General features: G+C 43.2%; 2 protein-coding genes across 2 annotated transcripts; both read right to left on the bottom strand.

The window, feature by feature from the left end:
* Positions 1-411: 411 nt before the first annotated feature.
* Positions 412-3,413, bottom strand: LOC108153640 (mediator of RNA polymerase II transcription subunit 1). Its single transcript, XM_017283743.2, has 4 exons — positions 3,059-3,413; positions 2,894-2,985; positions 1,427-2,825; positions 412-1,365 (listed from the first exon to the last, which is right to left on the bottom strand). The coding sequence occupies exons 1-4, from the start codon at positions 3,286-3,288 to the stop codon at positions 1,272-1,274; spliced, it is 1,815 nt and encodes a 604-aa protein (XP_017139232.1). The 5' UTR covers positions 3,289-3,413; the 3' UTR covers positions 412-1,271.
* A 2,480-nt stretch (positions 3,414-5,893) lies between these two features.
* LOC108165515 (cell death protein Grim) lies at positions 5,894-7,966 on the bottom strand. Its single transcript, XM_017301571.2, has one exon. It carries the CDS (start codon positions 7,524-7,526, stop codon positions 7,059-7,061), a length of 468 nt encoding a protein of 155 aa, XP_017157060.1. The 5' UTR covers positions 7,527-7,966; the 3' UTR covers positions 5,894-7,058.
* Between the last annotated feature and the right edge of the window lie 4,426 nt (positions 7,967-12,392).

The raw sequence follows: 12,392 nt of genomic DNA, 5'->3' as shown, positions 1-12,392 counted from the left end.
CCAAAAGTGGCGTACAGCAATTTATACCGTCTCTCACACGCACACACACAAGACAAATAATAGCGCAGCAGGACATTGACAACAACACCCGATCTATGGATAGCCATAGGAGTGGGTTTGGGCCTGGGTATGGGCCTGGGTTTGGGCCTGTTCATGGGATAAAAACAGAGAGAAACGAGTCTGTCGACTGCCCGGTAATTGACTGCCGTTCGATGGTCGTTCGGTTCGGATAATGAAGCGCAATTGTTGCAGCTCTGGTCAAACAAATTCCCAATGGATCATTAATCATATTCGCCTTCAATCTGTCCATAGGAATCGAAGGAGTTACCTCTCGGAATGACTTCTTTTCCACTAATTTAAGGTGTTGCCGTACTCTTGTCTGTTCAAATCATTTCATTTCTCAAAGGTTCTTTATTTTTTCGAAAAAAATCCCCTGCATTCCACCGACCTCCTGCGGTTTTGTGGGTGTTGACAAACGTTCTTTATTTTTATTCTTTCTTTTTTTGATTTTAGTTTAGGTCTTTCCACTCCTGGCCAAGATTAATGAAACCCATAGTAAATGTCAATACCACAATCTGAAGAAGGCTTTGCCTTTGCCACGGTCTTAAACATCAAACAATTAACTGGCTGGCGAAGCTCTCAGTGTCGGGCACTTTGATATTTGATTTGGCGCTTCCTCGACACAAGCCTCATGTGGGCGGGATATCTGTATCTTTAAGGGAGCTCCGTTTGTGGCCATATTGCGTTTCACTTGTGTCCCACTTTTCTAGAATTTCGCATTCGTAGGCGTTGTTTGTCCGACCCTTTTCCGGCTAGTGGGTGGAAAGTGGGTCAGCAAATGTTGGTTGTGTGCGCGGCCGAGGGGTGTGTGTGTGTGTGTGTGTTCTTTCATGGGTTAGTGTACTTTACTGCTAAAATCAATAGACTCGGGCCCGGGCTCTGGCCAACTGTAATTAGCTTTGACTTAAAGTGCATGCCACAAGAAGTTCAGGTTCTGTGAGGGCTTTCACGAGGGGTTAATGGCTTTGCTCAGCTTTTTGCAATTGAAATTATAGCTCTGGGCGGCTTTGGTGACCCCGATGTATATAAATTGTCTCAAGACAATTTTCTATTTGCCTATTTTGTATTTTTGAGCAGAAAATTTCGATTTACATTGATTTTGAATTGAATTTAGTTAGAGAAATATTTGCTGTGTGGCTTTGAGTGGCTTCTGGTGACCCCGATGGCATTTTAGAGAGTTTTTCGGTGAGAATTAAGAGGTTTCTTTCAATCTAGATTGATTTGCCAGACATATTGAACGAGGGAAGATAGCCACCGGCAGACGGTGCCCCCGGCATCGGCATCTCACAGGGATAGCTCGCATAGCTGAAAGACCAGGCCGGGTATAGTAAGGAAATCTTCTACAAAATATACCATAATATCTCACCTCATTTGACTGAGGGGATAGGCTGAGTTGTTGCCCACATCCATGCCCATGCCCATGCCCATGCCCATGCCCATGCCATAGAGCTGGCTGCACATCTCAGGCGGGACACCGGCACCAGGTCCCGGCACAGGGCCCACGGAGCCGTAGGCCGGACAGGAATCGGCTGGCAAGCCAATGTCTATGCCGTTGGGAAAGTGATTGAAATTATTGCCCTGTGCCGCAAAGGGCTTATAGTCCGTGGAGTACACCGTTTGGGTCTGCAGAGAATCGTTGAAGGCGCCGCCCGCCGAGAGCCCTTGCGAGCCGTAGTAGGCACTGCTGCTGCTGCTGCTGCTGCTGCTGCTGCTGCTGGCTGAATTCATGCCATAGAGGGCTGTGGGCTGCATGGACGGCATCCCCATCGACATGGCATTGGGTAAGTATTGTTGTGGGCCCATCGAGCTATTGGCGAAGCCCTCCTGAAGGCCCGGATAATATGGCTGAGCTCCCATAGCACCGGCGGGGGCAAGGCCTTGCGGCATACCTGGCTGGAGATTGTTGAACACCTGTGGATTGGCATGCTGAGCCTGGGCCTGGGCCAAGGACTGCTGAGCGTTCTGCTCGGCCGTGGCCAAAAACTGCTGAATACTTTGGTTATACTTTTGCACATAATCGTAGGCGGCAGCAGCATCAGGGCCCTGCGAGTTCTGGTCGGCGCCGGGCCCAGCCATGGACGGATGGTAGGCCCCGGGCATTACCGGATAGCTGCCCATCGGGGCTGAAGGCTGAGCAGCATTGTCTGACATGCCCGAGTAGCCACTCGGCGAGGGTCCAGCGTTGTTGTAGCTGCTGTTGACCTCGGAATTACTTGGCGCCTGGCTCGCCGTACCACGTCCTGCCACTGCATCCTGATCCATTTCCATGGCTGCTGCTGCTGCCGGTGCTGCTGCTGGCATGGCATACATCCCATTCGCTGAGGCTGGCATGGCATACATCCCATTCGCTGAGGCTGGCATGGCGTACATCCCATTCGCTGAGGCTGGCATGGCGTACATCCCACCTGCAGGCCCGCCGTTTCCTGGGCAAAACATGGGCATGCCCATGGGCATGAACGGAAAGGGCGCAAAGGTCATGGGACCCGGCGACGCCAGCTCCTGTCCGGGGCCAATCGGCTCTGGCATTCGACAGCAACAGCAGGAGCCCATGCACGAGCACTGGGCCGAGATGTCCGACTGCTCCTCGCCGCCTGATGTGGCGCACACACCCGGACGATTGACAATGGTGTCGTCCGATCGCGAGCCGCTTTCGGGCAGTGGCCGGCTGTTGCCTCCGGCCTCGGCGGCCCAGAAGCAGCTCTCGCTCTGAGACATGTAGGAGTCGTTCTCCATCTGTGCACACGAGCTGTTTCTACAGATGGGATCTAGTTTGGAGGGAATACGATGCGGTTAGGGGCTGTCTTTCCCTGCGATACGGATAAGAGGGTCTCACATTCACTGAAGCTATAGCCCTGATGGGCCATGACGGTGCTCTGCTGCTGCTGCTGCTGCTGCCCCTGCCCCGAAGCTATGCGATAATTTAGGCTACAAGTCCAGAGAACTCGATATTACAATACAATGTTGAATACAACAGACAGACAACGAATGTGCCACTTACAAATGCCTACTCGTGCGCTTCGATTTGTCCGAACGTTCCTTCGATGCGTTTGAATACGGACAAGACTGGATCGGTCCTATATTTGCACTATTTTCATTTTCTTCAGCGTCCTTCGGTCTGTATGTCTTGTATTGGTCTTCAAAGCTGTCAATTGATTTCAGTATCTGACGGTTTTCATCGATTAAGTCGTCTTCGATCTCGTCGCTGCTATCGTCCGAACCGCTGGCCATTGCTGCTCGGAGACCCTCTGCTTCCAAGGTGCTCTAAGATGTTAAAAGTTCTCGGGTCGAAAAATTCCTACCTCATTTTCCAATTTCAAATAAAAGCACACTATAACGTATATATCAGCGCCTACTCAGTTGCTACAAATATGCTTTAAACTCGTAAAAAGAAACTTGGATTTTAGTGTGAAATATACCTAATATATTCAACGGGTAGGTAAAAAATTGTATCTAATCAAAGAATATCTAAGAATATTTTATTTACGAGTCCCTATGAAATGTATTTATTTTACATCCACTTCTTTTCTTTGTCACGAGCCGATATCTGGCTAAGTCTGAATGTTTCGCTCATCCAAAAGTGCTGATTGGTGCTGATTGATTCCTATTATCATGCGCTAAAATGAAGATGGTCAGATATCATCGTTCGGAGCAAGAGAAACAGTTCATGATATTGCAATTTTTAATAATAAATATTTTTGTATTTTATTTTTTTATTATTATTATGTTTTTATATATTTATTATTATTATATTTTTTTCATTTTTTTTTTATATATGTTTTTTGTATTTATTTATTATTATTATTATTTTTTTTATGTTTTTTTATTATTTAGTTATTTTTTTTTAATAATTTTTTTTTATTTAATTTACATTTGATTATGAAATATTATCACAAATACAATTATGTATTTGTTTGCTGTTACTCTTAGAGCCACTCATACAACGGTCGAAAATATTTTAAATGTAAATTCGATTTATTTTAAATTTTAAATATATGAATTTTAATTTTAAAATATACTTGAATCAAATATTTTTGTATGTGAGTGAAAACATCTTTTTTTTCACAATTTCTCTGTTTAAATCTATTTAAAACCATTCGATTATAATGTCTTTTGCCTTTGGCTAAAACTCTACAGTTCCATGCCGTGCAACAACCTGTGCCCCACCGCCCAACATATGCGCTACTAATTTAACTAAATTAACTACAAATATGTTATCATAAACTGTGTCTCTGTCGGGGCAGGCGCTAAAAAGAATTCGTGTACAAAAGGCAGCAGCCTAGCGGACACGCGACCGACCCGACACCCAAGTAAGAGCATTTGCATACCCTATAATTTAGGCCTCGCTTATCGTTGCCAAAAAATCAAGCACGCAAAAAAAAAGGACGAGGTTCCCCCGAGCGAGCCTTGTGGAAAGTACCCTAATTTCCAGGGTCGCTTATTGTCATGTCACGACAATTAAACAATATTTTTTTTTGTATGTGTTTCACTGCGCTTTTGAGCGCGATTTAAATTAAGATAGGCGGCAAATTAGCGGCCCGAAAGGTTTGCATAATTATTATTTGACTGGCGCGAACGTATCTGGCGCCGCAGATCGTTTCCTTCCACAGATGTTACACTTTTTTGTTGTCTGCTACTGGGGTTAAATGGGTTCTCGGGGGGTGTACGACCACGACCACGACCCCGATGACTCGCGGTATTTTGCGACCAAGACTCTGATCTGCGGTTAAGCGTAACCCGTTTAACCCTTTTGCTTGGGGAGTGTGCCTGGCATGACACAACGGGAAAGTGCTCTGTGTTTTTCCCTTTAAAGGTGACATATTGGTTTTCACGATTAAGATCGCTAAATGTTTGCTTTCGCTGGATGGCTGGTTGGATGAATGAATCGTTTGTTCGCCGCCCCAAAGGGTTAGGGGACAAATATGGCCTTCCTTTTGAAACAAGTAAAAAATATTATAGCCTATACATTTCCTGTAGTCGGACGTTTTCTTTTACAAATTGCACATAAAAATATGTATTTCTGTTCACTTTATTCCGGAAATTTCGGTTCTAATTGTTTTACAATCTTTAAACTTTCGAAAGAAGAAAAAACTGGTTCTTGTCTGAATTCAGTGCAAAATAGATGCCTTTGATTATTAATACCTCTTTGTAATTATTTATTTAATAATTATTATTATTATTTCAGATAGAAATAAGATCAGACTAAGCCAGTTAAGGATTATTTGATTCCGTTGCGGAAAAATGAATAAATAAATAATATTATTTTCGATGCCAGCACGAGTTAAAGAACTCTCTCTCTCTCGAAGGAAAAGGAAGGTCCATTTCATGCCCCTGCTGATTGCTACCGAAAAATCCTCCTTTTGATAACTTGAGACACGCCACCAACCGCTCCATAATTTATTATTTAAGCTCCGAATAAAATCCACCAATACCAGCTCTTCTTTTCCACAATCAACGACCACAAACTATAGGAAAAAATTGAATTTTTAGGCAATATTCTGCCTGGAATATATTCAGAAATGTACTCTCGAAATAATCACAAAAGTATTCACTGCATTTGAATATTTTCAATCACTTTTAGGACTAACTGCAAACCCGCTGTTGAAAAAAATATATGACAAATCGCGGTTTTTCCAAGTGCTTTTTCGAGCCAATATTTCAAGAGGGTCTTTAAATATATTCTATTAAGTTTTCACCATTTTTTACACTTTAAAAAAATGCAAAACTATCAATGGACACTGAACATTTAAGTTTTCACGGAATATCTGTAAAAAATAATTGTTCCCCATTTAATTGAAATAAAATAAAGGGTGTATATTTTTTTTTTTATAAAATTGTATTTAATTTAAGTTTTTTGTTTCATATAAAAATTGTGGTGTTTAAATGTTAATTTATACATTCGATTAATTTTTCGTATAATGATTTAATTTTCAATGCCAAAAATGGAAATAATAATATTTTGAATTTCGCTAAAATCAATAATAATTTTCAAATATTTTCTTGTTGTTTTGTGTTAATTGTATCAAAATTGCTTAAAAATTCTCTCTTCTCTTTTGTTGTTGTTGTGTGTAATTTGTTCTTCGCGGGGGGGTTTCCTCAGCTTTTTGGCTTTCTTCTGTTCTCGGCGGTTCTCTCTTGCAAATAGTTTATTGACATTTAGTTTTGTTGTATTCATTCATTATTTTTAATATTTTGTTTTTGTATACATATAAAAAATTGTTAAAGTCTGCTTAAGTCTATTTTGTACAATTGATTTGTTGTCCTTTTGTTGTCTGTTGCATCTTTATTCTGCTGTTTGGTTCCGTATTGTATGGTAGATCTGTACTCTATAGTTTATTTTTTTTCTTCTTCTGTTTGTTGTTGTTGTATATTCGCTATATTTATGGTATTTTATAAGTAGTTGAAATGCAAAAATTTGACAATAGTTTTTATAGTTGAATACGATATTTGTGTGTGTGTGTGTGGGTGTGTGTGTGTGTGGGGGGGGGGACCTTATACGAGTATACAATATTCCTTATTTTTTTTGTAGACACTGATTAATGATTTATGAGTAATTACTGCTTGGTATAAAAAAAATGTTTGAGAATTGTTTTGAACCAAAAGCCCGGAAACCGTTGCCTTAAAATTATTTTCCAAAAATTGAAAACCGAAAATTTGACACCCAAAAAAAGTAACCAACAATCAAATATCACTTTCAGCAAATCGATGACAAATTTTGAATTTTCCTCTCTCCCTCTCTCTCTCTTAATTAATTTTCCTTCTCAAAAATAGTTAAAAAAATTTGTATTTTCAAATCTTTTAATTTTTTGGAAATATCCAATTTTTTCTTTTTCTTCTTTTTTTTACAAAACTCCACTACCGTCGCGTGTCCTGTCCAATTCCCAAAAAAAAAAAAAAATCACAATGCGCTTTGATTGAGCCTGCCGCCACCGAAACTAAAGAGAATCTCGCTTTAGTGTTCCACCGTCCCGTCCCCGTTGCCAGGCGTTTCCGGGAGACATTTAGTTGCCCTTGCCTGTGGCATCAGTCGCATCCGGCTGGTGCTCCTCCTGATCCTCCTGCTGCTGCTGCTGCTGCTCCTGGCCGCCGCTCCTGATCTCGAAGGAGATCTGAATGACCGTGGGCCGGCGCTGGCTGGAGTTGTAGCTGTAGATTCTGAGGGCATAGCAGAAGATCTGGGCCAGAAGGTCCCAGCAGCCGAACTCGGACATGCTCATGGCTCCCTGCTGCCGGCCCAGAGGCACGGATATGTTGGCACGGAACTGGGGACGTTGCTGTCGCTGCTGACTCGTCTGCGGCTGCGGTGCCTGTTGTCCTGCCTGTTGTTGTCCTGCCTGCTGTCCTGGCTGTTGTCCTGGCTGCTGCTGCTGGGGCACGGCTCCTGTTGAGGCGGCGGCCTGTTGAGCACTTTGCTGATTGCTTCTGGCCAGCAGTTGGGCCTGGTCGGGTATGAAATATGCAATGGCCATTGTTTATTGAATATCTTTCGAATTTATCTCTCGCTTCACTTGATGCACTTTTCCAGCTTTTCAGATTTGTCTGTTTTCTTTTGTTGTTTCCAAAAAAAAAATATATTTATATAGAAGTGTCACATTTGGCGGGAAAACTTGTACGCTTTTCGACGAAACTTTCTGCTCGTGGAAATTCGCTTCCGGGTGCACTGGGCTGTTGCCTTGTCGAGGGTTTAGCGTGGACTGAATGTCGACATCCTGACGGCACTCGCATTTATAAAATAGCTGAGCTGCGGCTCGCTCCTGCCCGCCCTCTGTGCAGCGCGCGCGCTCTCTCTCTGTCGCTCTCTGTGGCAAATGGTAAATGTCACCCACCCCCCGGGCGCTTTGTTTATGCCAACAGCCAACCAATTGAACCACCAACCACAGACCCTCACACCACCAGCGGGCACAACCACCCCGACACCCAGACAGTCGGCCTGCCCGCCACCCCAAAGCGGAAAGTCGCGTTACCTTTGCTTTGTCGCGGCAGAGGAGAGCGGAGGGCACCTAGGAAGCGAGAGAGCGTTGATAGAGAGAGAGCCTTACGTCAAACGTAACGTAAGACTGAGAAACGCCTGCGTGAAGTCCAAAGTCGAACTCGAAAGAGGGGTTTACTGCGGGCGCACTCCGGCGGGGAAGTTCGAAATTCGAGTCGCTTGCTTGAATCAACAATTGTTTGGAAGTTCCTAGCTTTACTGTTGATATTTCTTTGAAATATACGAGTATCCGTGTTCACTTTCCTTAGTCAAACCTTTAAGACAGACCTTTTTGTGCTCTAGAACTCATTCTCTCTCTCTCTCTCTCTCTTTCACACTTTTCCTCGTGCAGTGTGCGCCTCCTGGCGGAAAAGAAGAAGAGCCGCGGTCCTTGCCGCTACTCTTTAAATCTGGAATACTTTCTTCAATAAATACTGCTGCAGAACCTCCTTCAACCCAGAATTCCCTTCGAGAGCCAAACCTCCTTCAACTTCAACCTTTTCCAAAGAGGGAGCCCCAATGCTTAAGCAATGCTTTTCCTAAGTCCAAGCCCAACCCAAGTCCAGGCCCAACCTTCAACTTGACCCACCCCAAGGGATACCCTAATGGGGTTGACCTTCAAACTAAATCAGAATCAGAATCAGCTCCAGCTGCGACCTTGGAGTGTGTTTGGTGTCTCCCCCAAGTGGCTTTGAGAACTGCAGCTCATCCATTAGGATAAGCATTTCCTGGATAGTTTTTGCCACACAGGCAGGGGTGTAGCTAACCAAAGGGGGGGGCCCAACCAAGGGGCAGACCATTTTATCCATGGGTTGGGACGCGTATTATTCTCCCTAGACCCCCCTTGGATGCTACACCCCTGGTGGATGGGTCCCCTACATAAATGCCATTCAAGTTGTTACATTTTAGAAAAAGATTCCGAGGGAGCAGAACCGAAATGCCAATCGAGCCCCACCCGCCACCCCCAACGAGTTTTTCCACTTCCTTGTTACTAGGGGCATCGTCGCTTCAAGGCCATGGCCAAGGCCGTGTGTGCTCCTACCCGGGTAAAGCTTTTCCAAGGCCATGCCGGCCGGCATTCCCTGCTTCGTCGTGTGGGTGGGTGGGTGGCTTTTTGTGCGTGCGACCTTGACAATGGAATTCGTTTAGGGAGCAGCGGCAACAGTCTCCTCCTTGGCAATGTGGGCGGAACTTGACACAGTTGACAGCACGTGCTCTTTATGTTCCAGGCAGAGCTTTAGTCAAGGTCGTTGGGTATCGATTTGGCCAACGGGGAGGCATGCGGTGTGCGTGCCATGATTTTTGTGCCAGCAAATGAGGTGGAAAGTCTTTGGAAATCGAAATTTAAGAAGATATTTCTTAAGGCTGTTTAAGGGATAAGATAGGGATAGGCTATAGCAAGGACTAAGCATACACCTAGATATCTTTCGCCTCTGAGAAAAGCATCATCTGGCTCTCCGGCATCGCTGCCTTGAGCTCTGCTGAGTCGGTCCCCAGAATCCAGAAGCCTACGAAAGCTTCCAATTTTCATTAAACAATCGATACTCCGGAATGAAATGGTAGAACCCAAACACCTACCCACCAGAAGGGGGGCTCCAACTTTCCACACCTCCCCCCGTTCAGCTCGTTCTCCCCGTTTTCCACGTTTCTTAAGCGAATTTACTCTACCATTTTCCGCAATTAAACACAAACAACTTGGCTTCCTAATGCTAAAAGCTGGTGGCGTCTTCCGCCATTCTCATTCTCCCCCTTTCTCCACCCCCCTGAATAAAATCCACACCGTCTAATTAAACAAAAGCAGCGAAAAGTCGAGGTGTAACCACCATAAATGAACATTAACTTGAAAATAATAAAACTGAAGTAGGAAGTAGGAGGAAGGAGGAAAAGGACTCCCTGCAACCCGTTGCTTTAGCTCAAATTTCATGGCATAATAAATGGCTCGCAGACCGATGCAGGGAGAAAGTTTTCCCTCGCTCGCTTTTTCTCTTCTGCCGAGTGATGGAGTAATGAAAGCGCTGAAAGAAAAATTACAATTCACGAGCGTAGCGCAGTTATGAACTTTTCCACGGTGCTAAATAATGCACACGAAAGTGCTCCAGCCAGTCGGGGGGACGGGACGGGAGGGGACACCCTATATACCTGCTCTTTATTAACTCGCAGTGCCAGATGATGATGATGAATTTTGTATAAAATGCTTAAATACCTGCAATTTAACTTTTGTTACGTGTCGTCCAACTCCCTAAGGTCCCTACCACAGCACCTCCTCGCCCCCCAGTCGAGAGGGACATTTCAATATGCAGCTCCGCGTGTTTCTTTTAATTTAAATTGACTTCTCTGGGGTACGTCTCGGGGCCGGGAGAGTCGTCCCAGTGGGTATTTTTCGGGTCAGAAACTAATCAAAAAGCTATAAAAAGTTTTCCCCTCACCGGCCAAGACACTGTGGGGGTGTATTTTTGGTAGAACTAGGGGAAGGGTGGATCTGGGTTCCCTTGATTTGAGATTGATGGCTAAAGGCAGCGTGGAGGCAATTAGATCAATTGGGAATGCTTGGGAATAGAACGCTTGCATCAAAGAGCACATTTTCGATGTCTTCCCCTATTTTTGGATATTTCCAGGAGCGATTCAAGCTAAGACTGTGAAGAAAGGTCTAAATTTTGATGGGATTACCTGGGATCAGTTGGAGACTTATTGGTAGAGACAATTAGATCACTTGGAATGCTTAGGAATGGAAAGATTTCATCAAAGAGAACATTTTCGATGTCTTCTCATATTTTTGAATATTTCTAGGAGCTTTTATGGCTAAGACTGTGAAGGTAGGTTTATATTTTGATTGGAATACCTGGGATCAGCTGGAGACTTATTGGTGACAATTAGATCACTTGGAATGCTTAGGAATGGAAAGATTTCATCAAAGAGAACATTTTCGATGTCTTCTCATATTTTTGAATATTTTTAGGAGCTTTTATGGCTAAGACTGTGAAGGTAGCTTTATATTTTGATTGGAATACCTGGGATCAGCTGGAGACTTATTGGTAGAGTCAATTAGATCAATTGGAATGCTTAGGAATGGAACGATTTCATCAAAGAGAACATTTTCGATGTCTTCTCATATTTTTGAATATTTCTAGGAGCGATTCTGGCTAAGACTGTGAAGGTGGGTCTATATGTTGATGGGAATGCCTGGAATCAGTTCGAGACTTATTGGTAGAGACAATTAGATCACTTGGAATGCTTGGGAATGGAACGATTTCATCAAAGAGAACATTTTCGATGTCTTCTCATATTTTTGAATATTTCCAGGAGCTTTTATGGCTAAGACTGTGAAGGTAGCTTTATATTTTGAGTGGAATACCTGGGATCAGCTGGAGACTTATTGGTAGAGTCAATTAGATCAATTGGAATGCTTAGGAATGGAACGATTTCATCAAAGAGAACATTTTCGATGTCTTCTCATATTTTTGAATATTTCCAGGAGCGTTTCTGGCTAAGACTGTGAAGGTGGGTCTAAATGTTGATGGGAATGCCTGGAATCAGTTCGAGACTTATTGGTAGAGACAATTAGATCACTTGGAATGCTTAGGAATGGAAAGATTTCATCAAAGAGAACATTTTCGATGTCTTCTCATATTTTTTAATATTTCCAGGAGCGATTCTGGGTAAGACTGTGAAGGTGGGTCTATATATTGATGGGAATGCCTGGAATCAGTTCGAGACTTATTGGTAGAGACAATTAGATCACTTGGAATGCTTAGGAATGGAAAGATTTCATCAAAGAGAACATTTTCGATGTCTTCTCATATTTTTGAATATTTCTAGGAGCTTTTATGGCTAAGACTGTGAAGGTAGCTTTATATTTTGATTGGAATACCTGGGATCAGCTGGAGACTTATTGGTAGAGTCAATTAGATCAATTGGAATGCTTAGGAATGGAACGATTTCATCAAAGAGAACATTTTCGATGTCTTCTCATATTTTTGAATATTTCTAGGAGCTTTTATGGCTAAGACTGTGAAGGTAGGTTTATATTTTGATTGGAATACCTGGGATCAGCTGAAGACTTATTGGTAGAGTCAATTAGATCAATTGGAATGCTTAGGAATGGAACGATTTCATCAAAGAGAACATTTTCGATGTCTTCTCATATTTTTGAATATTTCCAGGAGCGTTTCTGGCTAAGACTGTGAAGGTGGGTCTATATATTGATGGGAATGCCTGGAATCAGTTCGAGACTTATTGGTAGAGACAATTAGATCACTTGGAATGCTTAGGAATGGAAAGATTTCATCAAAGAGAACATTTTCGATGTCTTCTCATATTTTTGAATATTTCTAGGAGCTTTTATGGCTAAGACTGTGAAGGTAGCTTT

The sequence above is a fragment of the Drosophila miranda genome, chromosome XR (genome assembly GCF_003369915.1).
Source record: "Drosophila miranda strain MSH22 chromosome XR, D.miranda_PacBio2.1, whole genome shotgun sequence".
In the NCBI taxonomy this organism is placed as follows: Eukaryota; Metazoa; Arthropoda; class Insecta; order Diptera; family Drosophilidae; genus Drosophila; species Drosophila miranda.
The sequence above is the reverse complement of the archived record's forward strand: the minus strand, read 5'-3'. Positions and strand labels throughout refer to the sequence as shown.

What these genes read in the sequence shown, in the direction of transcription:
- LOC108153640 (XM_017283743.2), bottom strand. Translation starts at nt 3,288, where the DNA reads ATGGCCAGCGGTTCGGACGATAGCAGCGACGAGATCGAAGACGACTTA. An exon ending in AAGCGCACGAGTAGGCATTT is followed by an intron (nt 2,986 to 3,058) that starts GTAAGTGGCACA and finishes CTGGACTTGTAG; the next exon opens with CCTAAATTATCGCATAGCTT. An exon ending in TATCCCCTCAGTCAAATGAG is followed by an intron (nt 1,366 to 1,426) that starts GTGAGATATTAT and finishes CTGGTCTTTCAG; the next exon opens with CTATGCGAGCTATCCCTGTG.
- LOC108165515 (XM_017301571.2), bottom strand. Translation starts at nt 7,526, where the DNA reads ATGGCCATTGCATATTTCATACCCGACCAGGCCCAACTGCTGGCCAGA.